Source organism: Sinocyclocheilus rhinocerous, unplaced genomic scaffold (genome assembly GCF_001515625.1).
Source record: "Sinocyclocheilus rhinocerous isolate Xijiao unplaced genomic scaffold, SAMN03320098_v1.1 scaffold2985, whole genome shotgun sequence".
Classification (NCBI taxonomy): domain Eukaryota; kingdom Metazoa; phylum Chordata; class Actinopteri; order Cypriniformes; family Cyprinidae; genus Sinocyclocheilus; species Sinocyclocheilus rhinocerous.
In genome coordinates this window covers 79,029-99,707 of record NW_015661690.1, presented here as the reverse complement: position 1 = coordinate 99,707, position 20,679 = coordinate 79,029, and the positions used below count along the sequence as shown (strand labels likewise).

The 20,679-nt window shown below is 37.7% G+C and overlaps 1 protein-coding gene across 2 annotated transcripts in view; it reads right to left on the bottom strand.

Annotated features, from left to right (window-relative positions):
- Positions 1-4,283: 4,283 nt before the first annotated feature.
- The window catches only part of LOC107726507 (rho GTPase-activating protein 35-like), a 90,954-nt gene continuing 74,558 nt past the window's right edge, over positions 4,284-20,679 (bottom strand). For both annotated transcript variants that reach the window (XM_016536117.1, XM_016536118.1), the window contains exons 4-7: positions 18,891-18,968; positions 11,467-11,598; positions 6,291-6,396; positions 4,284-6,200 (exon numbers count right to left, since the gene is read on the bottom strand). In XM_016536117.1, coding sequence (XP_016391603.1) covers positions 5,789-6,200; positions 6,291-6,396; positions 11,467-11,598; positions 18,891-18,968 — 728 coding nt within the window. In that variant the 3' untranslated portion in view covers positions 4,284-5,788. The remainder of the gene's footprint in view (positions 6,201-6,290; positions 6,397-11,466; positions 11,599-18,890; positions 18,969-20,679) is intronic.

Sequence of the window (20,679 nt, the reverse complement as noted above, 5' to 3'; positions counted from 1 at the left end):
ACTTTAGTCTTTGCAACTTTACAGATCTTCTTTATGCACCAAGAGCTTGTAACACTCCAAAGAGAAAGGAAAACTTGAAATCGCATCATATGACCCCTTTAAAACCTAAACTTCTTTTTGTGACATTTTTGCTTGAATAATACATTTAGTTTATACAAAATTCTTTCAAATAAATCCCACTTCGTTTTATATTCGTGTAATGCACTGACATTCATTTTAATTGTGGCGTCGCTGTTCTTCTTGTACTGTTCAAAGGCATGAGACGTTGCCTATCAACATGGTTCAGAACGATAACTCGAAAAACGATACTCAGGATTTTCTCCATCGTCTTTTTTTTTTCACCGTTTGTTTACACTCGTATTTTGTCATTGACGGTGTTTCTATCTTCTGGCGTCAGACCGGTCGTACAGGTACTGATTCTCCCTTTTCTCTGCTGGTAAAGCAGAATAAGTTTGTTACACTGTCTAATTTTTACTCTTTGCAACAACACTACGCTAATACAGAGGGAGCGGCCAATAAACAGGAGTATTCTCTCTGACGTGACACCAAGAGCGGGTCACATCATTTAATCATGGCGAAATACTGTCCCTCCTGTATATAATAATTAAAACACCTTTTATAGAAGACTATCATGAGTACTGTATTCATCTCATGTGCTTGTAGACCATTTCTAAACGTTTTACACTTTTTAAATTAGAACAAACTACTGAATGCACCTTCAAGTGTCCAAATTTGGCGCCACTGGAAAAACATCCGAAAACGTCATTCAGAAAGTTGGTGTGTTTTATATACACACACACACACACACTTTTTTATTGAAAAAGTTATCTGGGGCTTGGGTGTTGCTAGCTGTATTTGACTGTTTTCAGCTGATAGTGCCAGCAGCATTCATCAGTTTGACCATCAAATGATCAATAGCAGCATCCTTACTCCCAGCACTGCCATCAATCGAGGTATCAGAATCGAAACACCCACAGTAACCCGGACAATCGATGTGTCGTAAGGACAAACATGGGCCTAAGGAATCGGTTTTATCCTGTTCTGGCATAATAGAGACCGGGGTTAGTTGTCACTAATTTTACAACACTGAATATACAATTTATTAAATGCAATTAATTAATTACTGTTGGCCCCAACAATGTTTTGATATTTGTATGTATTGTTGCATGCATTTCAGATAAAATATTTCACTATTTAGTTGACTTATGTCTGAATTTCAGAGTGGAACTTTATTGTATTCCCTAGTTATTCAATAAATGTGACCCTGGACCACAAAGCCATGCAGTCATAAGTCACATGAGTATATTTGTAGCAATAGCCAACAATACATTTTTCTTTTATGCCAAAAATCATTAGGATATTAAGTAAAGATCATGTTCCAAGAAGATGTCTTTTAAATGTCCTACCGTATATATCAAAACTTAATTTTTGATTAGTAATATGCATTGCTAAGGACTTAATTTGGACAACTTTTGAATTGTTTTTTTTTTGCACCCTCAGATTCCAGATTTTCAAATAGTTGTATCCCGGCCAAATGTGGTCCTATCCTAACAAACCATACCAATTTATTCAGCTTTCAGATGATGTATAAATCTCAATTTCAAAAAATTGACACTTAACTGGTTTTGTAGTCCCGGGTCACACATATTACAAAATTATGATGATGTTGGAATTGAAATTTGAATTATGAAATCACAATATTCACGCCAAATGTGGTCCTATCCTAACAAACCATACCAATTTATTCAGCTTTCAGATGATGTATAAATCTCAATATCAAAAAATTGACACTTAACTGGTTTTGTAGTCCCGGGTCACACATATTACAAAATTATGATGATATTGGAATTGAAATTTGAATGATGAAATCACAATATTCAAATTTAAGACTTGAAAATAAGTGTTTCAATCGATAGACAAAATGAAGCGTGTACGGATTTTTTTTTTACTCAGAACCTTTGAACCTTAAAATTGTTTTGTCTTGAAACACTAAACTACATTTTCTGTAGTACGGATCAAGTCAGAATTAGGATGCTGGTTACAGGTGGATTTCGGATGCTGGTGTATATTGATATTGATAAGAGCTGCTCCACTTGTGGCGCTTTGAATCGTTTGGAGTCGGACGCATCTGAATTCAAGACTCGGAAAGACACGGATGAGCAGCGATACGTGCCTCGACTGATCATAAGACGAACCGGACATACAGATTTACTTCAGACTCGGAAACTTTCCGGAAAGTAGCAGGCCAGACTTCTGATCTACCGAGACAAAAGATTCATGAAACAAACAATGACTCTCTGTATAGCCTATACAATAAGCACCTAAATGCGAATCACACGAGGTCCACGAAGTCTTAAGTAGGCATATTTGTTCATTTCACGCGTTCATATCATTCATTCTTCAAAAAAAAACTTAAAAATGAGGTGGAACATTCAATTATGAACATGTATCTCTAATGAAAATAATTCATCAACGTTAACAGGCGTGAGTCAGAGCGTGAGTCCGAATGATTCATATCATATGGAGAGAATGTCAAAGGTCCAGTACTGAAAGTTCAACAAGCGAGACACCTAGTGGTCCGTTTTTGTCATTGCATGTGAAACTCCAACACGCACACGCGCATACACTTACAACTTAGCACCAACAGCTCAAATTATGTAATTTATAAAAAAAAACAATCAATAAGCCTCGCCTGTTATTATGGTAATTAAAAATATCGGAACACAATCCATAGAAGAAAACGCTTTGGCGTAAGTACATGAAGGCACAGCTACTGGAACATTCCACGAATACGGTACGCGTTTTATATTGTATATTTTTATACGTATAATAGGCTATTAGGGGCAAAAATGTCATGTTTTTGTTGTGAGGTCTTATCGTCTAGGTAAACTATTATCTAAATTATCCTATGAAAATAGCTAGATTTTAAAACCAAATGTTTCTATCCCCCATAAATAATGATGTGGCCTGATGGTCTTGACTTTCTAAAAATCCATCCAATAATGAAATCAAACGCCGTAATTTTGACAATTCTGTTTAAGTGCTATTTCATTTATTCATTTCAGATACTTTTAAACATTAATTTCACGGAGCAGTTTTTATTTAAAAGAAGAAAAATATACTCCATTTTAAGAGCTTCAGGCCCTATGTGTTATCAAATGCAGACTCTCTGCCTCTTTCAACCCTTATGGGTTTTTTTTTTTTTACTGTAAACTGAGAAGGTTATAACAGGGTTTCCTTGAAATAAAACATAGGCCTATTAATATACCCTTTTGGGAAACTGTCAAACACACAGTTCAGATTCCTAATATTGTTCTGAAATGGGACGTTGGAAAGAAACTAACAATAGTCAATATAAAGTATGGTGCTGTAACTGGGTAGTTTCTATAGCATGTCAGACAGTGGCATCTGTGAATGACAAAACTATATTTAATCTAAAACTATTTTAGGTATTTCATTAGACATTCTTTTTTCATTTTAATGAACTCTGTGGGTTAGAAGTAGTACATTCTTCCTCAAATGCACCAACATTCTTTTGTACAGCATTTGATGGTAAAATAAACAGTATTTGTTATAAACAATATTCATTATTATTTATGTTTGTCTTGTGAAATATTAAAATTCAAAATATCAGTTTTCCCATTTTAAGATGTAATTTATTCCCGTGATGGTAAAGCTGAATTTTCAGCATCATTACTCCAATCTTCAGTGACGTTTGTCATGTCGCTTGTAGTCGTCTTCCCCTGCCCTTTTTTATGATTTTTTTTTTTTTGCACAGTCTTTGGCTGCGAAGGACAGTCGGCTCTGAAAGAATACATTGAAAATACACAGAGAATGCAGCATTCATACAAAGTACCAGGGGCGTATAGGCCACACAGCTCCAGATTTCCCAAAATATACCATTACTCCTGCTCTCTGAGGGCAAAAGACGTAGTGTTTAAGCAAGAACGGTTAAAGAGTTGCAGCTCATCACAGCCAAACAGAAGTCAGAGTAGATGTGGATTGAAGTTAAAGAGGGACAGGGCAGGTGTGGTTCACTTAATGTATTACAGGGAGAGATATGCACAAAAATGAAGTGAAATCTGCTGTGGGATACATTCATTTTTCTCCATAAACGTGATTGTTTCACAGTTTCACAGCGTCTGCCTGCTTGAAAACCACGGCTCACAACAAACTGACTCTTTTGAGTTCAAATAAACACAATAGTCACAGAAAATGATCCGTTATCTAATCTGGAGTGCGTAAACTTATGAAGTATAAGTGCTGGGGAATATTGATATAAACTTGAAAGCTAAATGGCAGCTTTTGTATTTAAACCATGTGATTGTGAATGCATCCAGCATTTTCTAGAAAAACAAAAATGTGACATTAGCGTTAGAGTTTCAACATGCAATACCTGCTTTGTCCACTGGGTGGTAGTGTTGCGCTCCAAGAGCTCACAAACGGAAGTCTACTCACAAGCTACCACATTAACTTTCCCGTTTCCCGTTAACCAAGTTTTCTTCTCCTAATCTTTTTATTTCTTTTTTTAAACGTCTGGCATTTTATAAACAATGTCATCCTTCTGAGGTCAACTCTGAAGTTGAGACATTTAGTCAGTCTTGACAAAAAGCTCATATTCTCACTCTGATAACGCACCACATGCTGATTTCAAACACATTGAAGAATGCCATAACAGCTATGCCACTATCTTCACTCTCATCCTCCTCTAGGCTTCCACAGCTCACTGATTCAGTGCCATCCGAATAGATACAGCACAGCGTCTCCTCTAGTGCGAACTTCCTTTACCTTCCAGAACTGTGAGGGAAACTCTTGATTTAGTGCATACCTCTCCTCTAAAACGCAGGAGGACCACAACCTAACCCATCCCTTAGAACTCATCACTTATTGGTTCACCGATCATGTGCGCAAAAAGTAATCCACAGATCTAACATGAGGAAACGTCTTGCAAACGTGTAATAAGAATAAGAATACAGCTCCCAAATGAACAGACACCGAACAAAGCCGAAGATCCTCGTGGAGCAGGAAACCGAGGGTTGTGCGGTTGCGAGGACATTCTGCAATAAAAGAAGCATTAGTCTTCCAGCATGTTCTGGAGGCTCATGTGACGGGGGATAAAGGGGAGGAAAAGACTTCAAATCCCAGAATGCTGTGCCACACACATCCTTGCCAGCAAAACTAGATCCAGTTCGACAAGTTCTAGTTTTGTCTTTTGATTTCTGTCTCTCTTTAAAAAGCGGTTTCAGGATAAATAGGGGGGAGGAATATGGTTGTGTTGCCGCGTTGGAAAAAAGCATTTCTTTTTCGTAATTAATAACAGTGGTCGAAAGTTACAACAAAAATCTGGTGTATATATAGGCCACCCTGTTGGCCCGCTTAACTTTATTTTTAGGAGGTTGTGTACAGTGGCCACCCGAATATGAGGTGGGCTTCATACATCCTATCTCCCATTGGTCGCCGATTGACGAAGACAACGCTGGACCAGCAAGAGTGTGACATCTACGCGTCAGATGGACCCATTAGAGATCTGGGTTTGGGGTTACCACACTTCATGTGCAGTTGTCTAAATGTGTGTGAGGAGCATAAAGGGCCAAGAACAGAGCAATTTATAGAGTAGCATGATGCAGAAAGAGGGCGATGAAGTGTGGTTGACGTAGCTCATGTACTCTTGACCTCTTTCTTTCTCGTTCCTCTACTGCTTGTGATAAGTCAGGCACGGCCGTGCAATCTCCTCGGAAGTTTCTTCCATTCGATTAATCTCTTTCAGTGCTCCTCCTCGTCTACAGCTTCACAGCGTGTGTTGTTCCGTAGGGGTGTGATGGGGGTGGAGCGAAGGCAGCAGGCTCTGGATTGGGGGTGGAGAATGGGGCGGGGATTGTTGGGTGGGGCTGAAGGGCGGGGCTACATGTTGTAATGGGGCGTAACAGGCGGAGTAGGCGGAGCCTTGTATGGAGGAGGCAGAAGACAAGGTGGTGGTAGGTGAGGCGGGCTGTCCGGGCAAGCCACTGGGTGTGTCGGCCAAGGGCTGATTGTAGAAGAAGAAAGCACACTGGTGGATAAATGTCTCGATGATTGTCTGGTAGGTGCGTGTGGCTGTCAGTGCATCCATGGTGGTGAAATCGGGCCGCATTAGTGTCGGCCAGAAACAGATGGACAAGTTCTCGCTGGTCATTAGGGTCAGGCGGCTGTTTTGACTCACCCTGAGAGAAAGAGAGAAAAAGTGAGAATGAAAAACATTCGTGTGAGCGAGTTTGATCGTGTCTTGCCCTAGGGATGGCTCTGATTCTCACTTGTTCAGGTGAGTGATGACGTATTTGAAGACCTCGTAGTTTTCTCGCGGGAACCTGCGGAGCACGTCCTTCATGGTGTGGAGGCGCTGCTCTCGATCACTGATTTCTGCAGGGGGCAGAGAGGGAACACGGAATGAGACACAAACACATTTATTTTCTTCATGCTTCACAGGTGTTCACTTGTCCCACAACACACAAATAGATAGAGGGCGACAAAACACACACACCGGAGTCAGTCTTGACAATGGCTTCAATGCTTGAGGACCTTCAAGACCAGTGTGTTTCTGTAATGTCATGGTGTCCTATTAGCTTCTTTAAAGTAACAAAGGCACAGACCCCAAGCTATTTAAAATATACAGATATATTTTAAATGATTAACAGATGTATGTACCATAAACACAATATTAAGCTGTCCCACACAAACAACATGTTCAACCCTGTTACCATAATGACCCACTCCTTAAGTTTCATTAAATTGAAACATTTTGGAAGCAAAAATTTAGACCATTTTTACTGGGAATACAAGTACATAATTACATTTTTTTTGGTTTCTACACAGATTGTAGATTTGACTGCATTCGTCAAGCTTAACTTTCAACCCTGTCACCCAAGTCCTGACAACAGGGTTGAATGTTGCAAATAATATAAGGGAAATAAAAATTTATCAAAAACATAAATGCTTCAAATCTACATTTGGTTGCAAACTAGCTTGTCCATGCCAAGTGGCATCTTAATTCAAGTTTAATCTGCAACCGTTACGTATTCTGTTATATTTACCAGTATATTTTAATAGAACCTTTAATCAAAGACTTCATTAATTTCATCTGACTGGAGTGTCTATACCACCTTTTTTAACTGCTGCTAAATCATTACATGAAACAGTATTTTAGTTTTAAACTGTCACACATTTTTGTAATAGTGTTATAGGGTGGAAAACTTAAATATAAATGTAAATTGAAACAGCACAGTTTTTTTATTATTAATTTTCAAAGAGATGTATGCACTCTTTTGTATAGAGTACTAGAAGTGACACTTAAAAATATAATGAAAGAATGAGTTGTCAATTTCAAAGATTAAAAAAGGACACAAATCAGATTTTAAATTGACAAATTAATAGATAAGAAACTCTTTAATTCAATGTGTTTACAGTTCAATAAAATAAATACAAATTTATATATAATTTAAATTCAAAAAGACCAATTTAAAACAAAAAGGACACAAATCAGATTTTAAATTGACAAATTAATAGATAAGAAACTCTTTAATTCAATGTGTTTACAGTTCAATAATCCTCCATAATTCTGCACCAGATTTGTGAAAAATGCTGAATACTAATTGAGACTTTGATTGAATGTGTGTGCAGAAACTGAATCACTCTATTTACTCCAGATGAAATGTGAGTGGGGGCTCTTACTTAAAACACTATCCATGTTTGGCTTTGGGACCTCAGATTGCTTGGAAGCCATGCTTGAGGAAGTAATTCAGGAATAAGGAGTTCTAATATGCACAAAGGAGGCAGCACACTCCACGTAAATCAATAAACAACAACTCTAGAGAGGAGTAACAGTGAAAAGGTGTGTGTGTGTGTTTGCATGCATGTGTGTGTGCATACTAGACTTCCCATCAGTCTCATCTGGGGTGACCGATGGATTGTTCAATGAAGCACAGTGTCTCACACACACAAACAGTACATGTACAGAAATAATTGTGTAGTGTGTGCAGTCACACACACACACACGCCCTGAGTGCAACGAGCTTGATGGTTGCGGTGAGTCAGAACGGCTTACATCAGCCCTTAACGCTGTGAGCCTTGTGTCAGAACATGTGACCACTACGGCAGATGTGTTCCTCCCTAGTCACACACACAAACACTCACATCAGCATTATGCATTGTGGCCCCCGATGCAGAATTACAGCAGTAACTCGAAGGAAAATGTGCAGAACCACTATAATGCCAGGTTGTTGCTATACGGTTGCTAGCTAGGGTGATTTTTTGTGCATTTATTTTGTTTCTGGAGTGTTCTGGGTCATTGCTACTGACTCACCATCAAGTTACAGAACACAAAATTTTTTATCAGTTCTAACTCTGAAGCCCTATTCGCACAGGATTAGTATTACCTGGTGACCTCTAGTTGTGTGTAATAATTGCGGAGGTTGTCTGTGATCTTAATCCCGTGCGAATCGGCCATGTCTGTAATTTGTAAAGTAAAAATTTCCCCGCAAAGGACCAACCATATTTCACCAAACACCGAGGTTCTGTGATAATATTAGTCCCCTGCGAATCGGTATCTCTGTGATTTGTCCAGGATTTGTTGGGGTCGTATATAATTTTTTCAAGGTTTTTGTTTCCTGCGCACCTTTTTATCCATCTTTCGCGAAGAATGGAGGCTGCGTTGGAGTGTTTTGATAGCATTTTGGGCGCTGGGTCATAGCGCTATACACCATACAACTATACAATTTGCAGAAAGAGAAAGCTGAAAACCATCAGAAGAGTGAAAACAAAAAGACTGATTAGATGGAGATGGACGAAATGTATAGCAGCGTGCAGTAAGGAACACTCTTCAGTTTATGATATATAACGTATATCCAGGAGATAAGTCCGTAAATTCAAGTAAAATCACAGGCTTCGCTTATAACGTGCGAATGCGCCACAAGAAATTCAGATGTGGGGGGTAATTTCTTAAATCACAGTTTTTGTTTCCTGCGCACCTTTTTATCCATCTTTCGCGAAGAATTGAGGCTGCGTTGGAGTGTTTTGATAGTATTTTGGGCGCTGGGTCATAGCGCTATACACCATACAACTATACAATTTGCAGAAAGAGAAAGCTGAAAACCATCAGAAGAGTGAAAACAAAAAGACTGATTAGATGGAGATGGACGAAATGTATAGCAGCGTGCAGTAAGGAACACTCTTCAGTTTATGATATATAACGTATATCCAGGAGATAAGTCCGTAAATTCAAGTAAAATCACAGGCTTCGCTTATAACGTGCGAATGCGCCACAAGAAATTCAGATGTGGGGGGTAATTTCTTAAATCACATGAGCTCCCCAGATAATACTAATCCCGTGCGAATAGGGCTTAAGAAAGAAATAGCGCAAACACTAGACAAGGATGAAACTTTATAGAGCGCAAATGTCAAGCAACTGTCAAACGGAGTATACTTAGCAAGTTTGCATCAAAACCGAAAGAATTCTATGGGACCAAATTATACTTTGGGTTTTATGGGTATGCTTGGGTATTCATAAGCGCATATTTTGTCATCAATACTATACAGGCACAGCCTGATTTTTCTAACCACACATATTCGGCACACTCATCTTGCACATGTGCTTTGAATTTTTCCACATACAACGCACAAAATTTACAAACACACACTGATTTTTTGGAACGCGCATATTAAGTGCATACAAAGACATTTTTGTTTGTTTGTTTTAAAAGGTTCAGCTATATGCATATCTAAGCGTTCAGGTCAAAACTTAAGTATATTTTTGGCTTAATACTTAGGATTAGGTACTTGAATGAAACCATGACCTGTAGTATTAGTAATAGTAATAATGCTCTCAAAACATCAGGACGCCGATGTATTTAAAACCTACCCAGACATTGTTTATTTTGAGACCGAATATGCAAATATCATCTAATGAATAAACCACCACCTCCACCGCCAGTCAGAAAATGCATTCATTTAAATATCCTATTGAGACGTCTAATAGATGGCAGATCAACAAAGCAAAGGATTATTCAGAAGGCCTTAAAGCAGTGCAGGTGCTTCCTGTGTTTTCAGAGACTAAAACAGAACAAGCCTGCTGGGCTCTTGCCACGGCGTCCAGTAACAGATGGACCAGAGCAAAGCCCCGCCCACCACCTGCGGAGAGTGACACGGCAGTCAGGTGACCTGCCGTCTGTCCTCTCCCTCCATTATCCCTTCCTTCTTACTCTCAATGGGCTTCTGTAATGTTCTTGCATTGGTTAAAAGTGTAGTTGTGACTTTATTAATAAGTGGTTGCTTATATTTAGGGTAAGCATGTTGTTCCAAACCTCACTTTCTTTCTTCTGAGGAACACGAAAGAAGATATTTTGAAGAATGTTGGTAACCAAATAGTTTTGGTTACCATTGACTTGCATCGTATGGACAGAACAAACATTGACATTTTTCCAAATATCTTCTGTTGTGTTTCACAGAAGAAACAAACTCAAACACGTTTGGAATGACATGAGGGTGCGTAAATAATGACAAATTTCATTTGGGTGAACTATTCCTTTAATCTTTGCCGCGTAACTTGTCCCACACGTCAAACACCACTCTGAACACATTAGCAACCGAACAGCAACCACCTAAAACACCCATAGCATTATTATGTCAAAATTTGCACAGGCAAGATCCCCTCACATTATCAGCAGAAAACATACAAATGTATTTTTGATTTTAAGAACACAAGGCTAATTGTTACGGCGCAAATTAGTATCTGATTATGTTGGTATTTGACAGATTAAATTCAACTGACTCAAATGATCATTGTCTATGGCCATTTGAACAGTACTAAGATTTTATTCTGGTATACCGAATTTATATACTAACAATTTAACACTTCCAAAATGAGTGACATCATGATCATACTGAACAATTTAACCAATCAAATCCCCTCTTTTGTGCTTTACTCCACCAGTGCAGGTTTGGGTGTTACGCTTTGTTTTCTGCTGAATCAGGCCTGCTGTTTGTGAAACTATTTAAAGCATGGCAGGACTTGAGAGGGCTTGTTTATTGAGAAACAGTCTGGAGTGAAGGACTAACGGCAATCTTAGGCTTAAGTCTCATTGCTTGTGTGTTGCTGGCTTGGAGCGATGCCCAGAGCAGACAATGCTGAACTTCACACTGAGAGAGAGAGTGTGTGTATTGAAGAACGGGGACAGAAGTCTATAATACCGCAACAGGAAAATCGCACTGCAGAAACTCAATCCATTTCTACTCACTGGCTTATCCCTTGTTATTCTTTTTCTCCCAGCTCCACACACAGGATGTCCAGCAGAGGAGCTCTCCAGAGCGCACTAACCTCAGAGCACTACAACCAAGCACGCTGCTTTCTGACAGTAAACATCTGGCCGTGGAAAATCTTCCCTGTATCAGTGTTTTTATTGATTGTGAGAGTCTGCTCACTGTCGTGTTGATACTCACTGAAGGCCTCCACCAGCTCCGTCTGCATGCTGTATGGTACCAGAGGATCGGGCAGCTCTGAGAAGAAGCTCTTCATCGCTCCTGCCACCGTGTTCACAGACATGTCCTTCTCGATCAGGTCAATGTTAGGGTCTATAATGTACAGAAAGAGAGAGGGAATTCGTTTAGACTTTTAAACGGAAGTTTAGTCATTGCAGCTTCTCAAACTATTTGCAATTTAAAGTTGTTAAATTACAGTCTAAAAAGTAAAAAAAAAAAAAAAAAAAAGGAAGTGCACCATAATCATTTTAGGGTGCGACTGGTTAAGCGTACATTATCCTTCTAATGGGTGTTCCCTTAACTTCAAGCAATTTTATGTGCTGGGGGTTGATTTTTTCACATACATTTTAATGTTTAAATTGATCTTTATCCTTGGTCTCAGACCTTCAATCTAAAACTATGAAAATAATTTATATTTGTAAAATGCATTAAGTTTAATAATCTAAACAAAAACCTGAAGTAAATGAGCCATTTCAAAATTGACTGTGAATTCAAAAGTGTAGGTTTTACATTCTTAATGTTTTTGAAATAAGTGTTTACTATTTTATTATATTTTAAAATTTATTTCTGTGGTGGCAAAGCTGAATTTTCAGCATCATTACTCCAGTCTTCAGTGTCACATGATCCTTCAGAAATCATTCTATTATGCTGATTTGCTGCTTGAAAACAGCTAATCTATATTTTTTGGAAACGTTGGAGAATAGAAACAGATTAGAAAGTTCAAAGAACAGCATTTATTTGAAATATATATATTTTTTATAATAGTATAAAATGTCTTAAATGTCATTTTTTGAGCAATTTAATGTGTTCTTGTTAAATAAAAGTATTAAAGACAAGTTTTTAACATGGTTTCCACGTCTATCTGGTGTTTTTAATACACTTAAAGGGATAGTTCACCAAAAAAGAAAATTACCCCATGATTTACTCACCTTCAAGCCATCCTAGGTGTATATGACTTTCTTCTTTCAGACGAATACAATCGGAGTTATATTAAAAAACATCCTGTAAATATCCATATTTACAACTTTATAAACCTTAATCTCTAACTTCCGCTAACTGTCGTACGCGCGTTCATGAAAGAGTGGCGTCCAGCGGATGACGTAGCACGTAGGCAAACGCAGAAGTGACGAGCGTGGAAGCGCAGAGGAGAGAGCAAAACAAAACACCGGTCACGAATTAGTAGTACAAAACGAGGATTTGTAAAGAAAAATGTCGGAGGATTTTAATATAAGCCAAGAGGACACTGGTTTTCCTTTGCTATAAAAAAAACTTGTTTCTCGCGAGACTAGCATTTTCTCACCAGAGTTTACGCTACGCCTACGTCATCCGCTGGACGACACTCTCTCGTGAACGCACATATGACAGTTAGCGGAAGTTAGAGATTAAGGTTTATAAAGTTGTAAATATGGATATTTTTCTTACACAAACGCATTGCTTCGCTTCAGGAGGCCTTTATTAACTCCCCGGAGCCGTGTGGACTTCTTTTATAATGGATTGGTTCAATTTTTTGGACTTCAAATTTTGGGCTACCATCCACTCCCATTATAAAGCTTGGAAAAGCCAGGATGTTTTTTAATATAACTCCGATTGTATTCGTCTGACAGAAGAAAGTCATATACATCTAGGATGGCTTGAGGGTAAGTAAATCATGGGGTAATTTTCATTTTTGGGTGAACTAACCCTTTAACTAATACAATTGACATTTATCAAAGTTTAAAAAATGAGGTTTAAAACAAGCCATTTCCTATGATATAAAGCGTTAGCATACGCTTTGTATCATTAGCAAAATGTTTTTATCTGAGGATGTTGATTTTTATAAGGTAGCTGTCTGAGATGGCGAACAGGAACATGGTTTGTGTAACATTGGCAACACATTATTAACTGTTTGATAACACAGGCAAGCCAAAGGCTAATGATATCAATTTCTGTTACATGTCTGGCAGTGTAGAGAGAGCGATACATAAAATGCATTACCATTCTGATACATCAACTTGTGGATGACCCTGTATAAGCCCTGTTCTTCAGAATTAGTTTCTGGATCAAACATATATGGCTGAATTAATCCAACAATGCTACTTGCCAATGTGTAGCATTTACTACTTCAGTTAACCAAACGAAAGAAGAGCAGGTAGTTCAAGCTGCTGTGATTAAGCGGAGGCGGGGACTAATTTGCATATTAATAGCCTTTGTATACTAAATGAGAATTTTCCATAAATGTAGTGTGCTTGACTACCAAGCACAATGACTGTGTCGGTGCAGAGCTTGAGATGAATATCAGAAATCAAAATAAATATAATTTATGTTCAGAATATATTGTGCATCACTTTCAATTAAGCTGTATTATTAAGCAAAAATTGTGAATGCATAAAATTTATTTAGGACACATTAAATATAACATGATACATTGGCCTTTGGAAGACAAAGGAGTAATTATATTCCAAAAATGATAAAAATGGCATTTCCATCAAAATGCTATTGAAAATGCATTTAAAACGCTATTGAACAATACATTAATTTGTATTTTATCACTATCGGAAAACAAATTAAACTGAGTTTGGAAAGCTTTTAATTAAAAAAATAATAAAACTGCACCGGGCCAAAAGTGCCAATAACTGAAGAGACACTGTGACCTGCACCATAATTTTGAGTCACTCTGACCCTGAAATACATTTTGTACCAAGGAACTGGCACTGAGATGAATGGGAAGGCAAATGGACACATTTTTCTAGGAGGTACTTGATCTGACTTAACAGTAAACAATCCGTTTCTTAAAATCAGAGACACAGGATCATATGAACATCCCTGACAGCCAGCTTCTTCCAAATGCAGCTTCTTTGTTCACACAAGGGGTCCTTCTGAAAGCACAAGCCCCTTATGATCAAACCTGTCCACTCTTGCTGTCTGGATGCATCTCTAATCTCTCGGCTGATCCAGCGAAATGTGTATCTAATTGGAGAATGTGTGCTTAGCATGCAGGCGTGAAATGAGTGCATAGGAGAGGGTGAGAGGTTACGAGCCGCAAACAAAACAAGCGTCGATTAAAACCACAAAACAATTTTGATCTCCGCTTCAGCCAATATGATTGAACTAAACCTACAAACACAGACAAGCACTCCACATTCGTATTACAATTGCAATCTTTCAGACCAGCATGTTAAATCCAGTTGACCCCAGATCAGTTACTCTAGCCGTCCGGATTGTATTTCATCGGAGATCGATAACGGCTGTGTAGCACCTGATTGTGATTGTGAATCTGATTGTCTGACATTTTGCTACAGTTGGCCGGGATGCTGCTGAGCACATACCTGAGCAGTAATTTCCGCCGTAATTGTATTGTCACCTGGCTGTGCGGGGTTCTGATCGATCAGACACGAGCCTTCGCCTTCTATTAGCTCATGCCGATCCGAACTGGGCCCGGCCAGATCAGTGGAGCGTGTGCGCTCGCGGTTCATTACCCAAACCAATCTGCTGGTAATTAACTGACCTTCTCTTCCGGCGCAAACACACAAACAGGACGGCCTGTGGTGATGCACACACACAGACACGCTTCCACAGTGCACAACAGTTTCTTTAGAGAGCTTAATGAAATGAAAATTAGAAATTTGGGGCTTTTAGTCCATGTCTATTAACTAATAAAGCATATGAATATTTACGTAAATATTTATATATATATTATAAAAAATAAATTAAATATTTATATAAAATATATATATTAATAATTATTTTTAAAATTACATAGTATTTGTATTTAAATGCATTTTTTATTTATAAATATTTCATTCTGTTCTGGATGAAAAAAAAGGTTAAAATGTGATAAATTGGTCAAATTTGAAATACGCTATCACTGAAATGTTTTGCGACAGTAAATATGTGTTTTTGAAAGAAGTCTCTTATGCTTACTAAGACTGCATTTATTTAATCAAAAATACAGTTAAATGTTAGTGCATAAATATAGAAATATAATTGCAATTTAAAATATTTTTGTTGTTTTAATATATTTAAAAATCTAATTAATTCCTGTGATGGCAAATCTGAATTTTCAGCAGTCACACATTATTATTATTATTATTATTATTAATGTAGAAAACAGATGTGCTGCTTAATATTTTTGCAGAAACTGTGATATATATATATATTTTCAGGATTCTTTGATGAATAGAAAGTTTGAAAGAACAGCATTTATTTTAAAGGGGTCATATGATGCGATTTCAATTTTTCCTTTCTCTTTGGAGTGTTACAAGCTCTTGGTGCAGGCGGGGCATAGAGGAGAAACAATAATGTACAGTATGTGGAAAATAATGTGTTTTTTTAACCTTAAACCGCATAAACACATTTCATTACACCAAATACACAAAATAATGTTCTTTTTAGCAACATCATATGACCCCTTTAAATAGTAATCCTTCATTTTGATCAATTTAATGCTTTCTTGCTAAACAATTTCATAGTATATATATATATATATATGACTGGTAGTGTATGTAAAAAAGTTATAAAGTTATATGTGTATGTATGTGTTATATGTATGTATAAAGTTATACATACTTATACATACATATACACACAAATACAAATAAACATATACTAGTCTGAACTATATATACACGTCTTACCACCTTTAAAAATAAGCAAACGAAAATAGTCTCTTCTCAAGTATGCACATAATACAAGCATATTCTATGCGCTCTGACATTATGCTTTCATAATGGCCCTCGGTGGGCCGGATCAATAGCTGTGGATCAGTCCCGGTTAATTGAGCTTATCTGCTCTACAGTGTGCTCATTGACAGAAATGTGATCCATGCACTGAGGAATAGCAGCTATTTCTTTGAAAGCAGCGAGGTCAGCCGGGTCTGCTGTGACTGGCCCACTCAAACTTTTCCCCAAGGCAAATATGAGTAACAGAGTTCTGTATGTACTATGCTATCCATGAGATGTCTTTAGATTATGCTCCTACAACAGCAGGGTAATGTGAGAGCATGGAAGTTCATGGAGGCCAGACAAGCAGAGAGAGAGAAGCCAGGTGGTGGGAGTCATTGCTCTTGTTATACTTTAGTGATGTTCTTAGCTTTACAAGCTTTTTAAGGCGTACTTTTGAAACAGCACCATGGTATTATAATGTTTTCTTCAGAGTATAGTGTAAATTGTACATTGGTCAAAGACAAGATGTCCAATTTTGGTCTCTGCATCAAATTAAATGTACAGTTTTGTAGTTTTGTTGCAAACAAGAGTCTTACCTAAAATGCAACAAAAGATATTGCTGGACAACCGTTATTAGGTGAAATTGCATACTGTCTAGTAGGTACTACATTTGATGAGGAAGATACTTTGCAACTGTTAAAAAGTCTGTTCTATATTTTATGAATGTGTGTGGTATTGAAATCTGGATGTACTACATTCGCTGTTGTCATTGTCACATAAGCTACCAGCGTCAGTTGCGTCATTTTACTATTAGGCTACGTTTACACGACAACGATGTAGTCAAAAACGGAAAAGTTTTTCTCTTGCGTTTTTAAAAAGTTTCACGTATACACGACAACGTTTTCAAAACGATTTGCGTTTACACATATCCGCAAAAACGGCCAAAAATGCTGTATTATGTATGCCAACACTTTGAAACCCGTTTTCAAAAATATGCGTTTTCAGTCCCAAAAACGCCGTTGTCGTGTAAACGAACAGACAAAATGCATAAAAAAAGTTTCCCGCTTTTGGCTGAAAACGTTGTCGTGTAAACGGCCCCTTAGTCACAACTCTTCTCTCGTGGCCTCATGATAGTAAAGTCCCATCAGATGCACACTTTGGAATATCAGCAGAAGTAGAAGGTCATCTGGTACTTTGCACCTACTGTTTTATGAATACTGTGAATGTGGACATACTATATACTATATAGTAGGGAAGTATGCTTATCAGTATGCATGGATTGTCTTTTGTAGTAAGCTTTTAAGCTTAATAATGTCATAAGGTTTTATGATAAAGGTATACAACACCACAAATTTGACAAGAATAAAACAAAACTCCCTTACTTATCGGATTTCTGAATTCTAATCAAATAGTCTAAAAGTTACTACTTTCTGTGGTTATGGCAAAAGTACATACTTGAGTGAGACAGTATGCTAGTACTTAGACAATACCATTACATTTTCATCTTGATATTGCAAACTTCAGCGTCTAGCATTTCCTTTAAGATTCATTTATTTATTTATTTGCCTTTAAAAGATTATTACAATAATATATAAAATAATATAAAGTGGACAGGAAGAAAAGTGAGAGAGATGGGGGGACAGCAGTCAGGATTTGATTTGACTTTGACAGATTCATACTAGGGCTGTCATGATATCAGATTTTCACTACATGACTTAAACACAAGTGTAGGGGAAGTGGAAAGAGAGTTTATAGCCATAACTATACAGAAAGAACTTTTGAAAAGAACTGTCGATCGGCACATCTTACACCCCATATTTTTTACAGGATCCAAAAAACTCCTACACTTTTTCGGCTGAAGGTTGTGTCTCGTTTTCGTCTGTCGTCTCGTCTGACATGATTTAGTGCAGCAGAACTAGCTACACACTAGTCATCGTCTTCATTTTTCCATTTTCTGATGGATGTCAAACAGTGTTAAGGTGCAACACCGCCACCTTCTATGTCGGAGTGTCAACCAGATTACAACCACAATCAACCATAGTGTCAACGGTTACTACCACTGGATTATGTGTAGCATTAACATCAGTATTTCATTTTTCATTCAATATCATGATTATAATCACATTATGCCACACATAATTCATACTCATTTCAAAACTGCCATGGTAACTTCGACATCTGAGCTTCAAACGGATTCGAACTGATTCATTAAACGAATCTGCTCATTTGTTCACAAAGTCTGTGCATCTAACAAAGACAATGGGATTATTTTGTGGTCTATGGACTTCTCATTACATTCAATTCACACTGCAAGATGCAGCACAGGTAAAATGTGATTTTGTTTACTGAGGCCGATTAGCATTTAAATGCATTATTTGTGTCTGCCTGACTTGAAACATTCCCAACACTGAATCGTTTAAATTTACCCTTACTAATTTCATTCCTTGCTATTTCAACTACTCCACTGTTTCATTTTAAATCGAATATTACTGCATGTTACTTAGATGTAGGCCTGCACGATAAATATCGCACGATGTAGAGATTTACCGCTGATTACAGAACCGGCTTTACTGACGAGATGCACATTAAATATCGTGCGATATTTATCGTGCAGCCCTACTTAGCTGCACTACATTTTGTTCTATTTATATGTATCTGCCATGCCAATAAAGCACACTAAACAGAAACTGAAAAGAGAGATCAAAAGAAAAAGAAAGTGAAAGGCAAACAGGTCACGTGACTCACCCTGGTCAAACTGCCGCTGCATGCTTTCCATCTCGGCCTTATTTCCACTCACCCTGTAGATCCCCTCTGTGCTCAACCCTGTGTGTGTGAGAGAGAGAGAGAGAGTTGATATTAATTAATGAGTTTTGCACTCCATTCCTTTTACACAGTTTCAGAGTTTGATAAGAGCCAACAAAATGGTGTTATCTCCAGCTCAGAATGTACAACGCATTACACATATTTAATTTATATCTGAGGTTGCTAATTGTGCGACAACACTCCGACTGTCAGATCTTCACTGTTTGACTTATCAGTCGTACATGAAGAATGAGGGCTGCCACAGGCAGAGAGCAGCTTGCGTCTTGTGCCCCGCAGATGCAAGAGCCAGAGAACGGCTCGGCTTGGCCCATCTCACCCAAGCAGAGAGAAAACAAGTACATCAATAAAGAGGAAGACAGAGCGAGAGGCAGAGAGACACTCTCGGAAATGAGTCGGCGCGTTGCCGAGGCAGATCGCATTGATTGCCTCACCTCTCCTGATCAATTACCCATAAAAGCTTTTCTGTGGAGCTGCAGGAAGGGAAATGCGTGTAGAGAGGAAGGGTGTGTTTATGGCGGAGTGTAAGAACAAGAGGCAAAAAAGAAAAGAAAATAGGCGAGAAAAGGACCGTAAAACGTCTGAAAGATCAAGTTTCATATTGCGTTATAGATTTGCACTGATCATAAAACTTTACTTTTGATGTCTGAGAAATCCACAGGGTCTACCAATCATTTCAAAGTTTCTTTTAAAAATAGGCTCAAATATGATATGAATATGAACAGCCTATTCAAAGAAATGTTGTTTTGTGATAATAAAATTAACATCGTTAAAAATAAACCACAACACAAATGCCATTGTATTTTAATGCCAGACCTCAAGAGCGCTATTTTTGTTTGCTATTAGTCTTCTGTTGTTAAATTATTTATTTATTTAGAAATGGCAAAAATACTAATAATGAAAAAGTAATATGATAAAAAAATACAGATTTGTAATGTTTAAATGTGCTAGAAAAAAATTTCACAATTCTCAAAATTAATCAATATACAGTTAAACACATAAGTACGTAACTAAACAAACAATCAAACAACTAAAAAAGTCAATTAAATAAACTATTAAATAATTTAATTACTAACTACATAAGTGAATTACTAAATAAGTAAATAACTAACTATTAGGGGCAATATTAAGTGCTGCCACTTTAAGAGAATGCACTGATCCAGTGCACTGATACAGTACGTTCAGCCGGCTATGTCTGCTATAGGATACTTACCAAGATGGGTATTTAGACAATTTTTGTGTGAATTTGACCATTTAAACACAATACTTCAGAGACAGCTTGATATTTACGTGCGTTTTGAGGCGCGGGTTTGCACGCTTGTGAGCGCACACACAAATCTTCTCACTGCGCACGCGAGCTCGCGTCCTCTGGCTCTTAAAAATAATCTATCTAACTACAAGCAACAGCACAAATAAATACAATAGTTTAAAGATACAAATAAAATAAACAGTGATTTAAAAAAATTTTTTTTTTTAGGTAGGTCTAACAGTTTTTAGGTACACACAAATCTTCTCACTGCGCACGCGAGCTCGCGTCCTCTGGCTCTTAAATGTTTAAACTGGCAAAGCTTAAAAGAGTTTAGCTTAAACACAGATATCAACGTGTGCTGTTCAGGTCTCACCTGTGCGCGCGCGCTATCAGCACCGGGGTGATGACGGAATAAATGACTGCTCATATTCCAGCATACGCCATTCGCATTGAACAAGAGTGAAT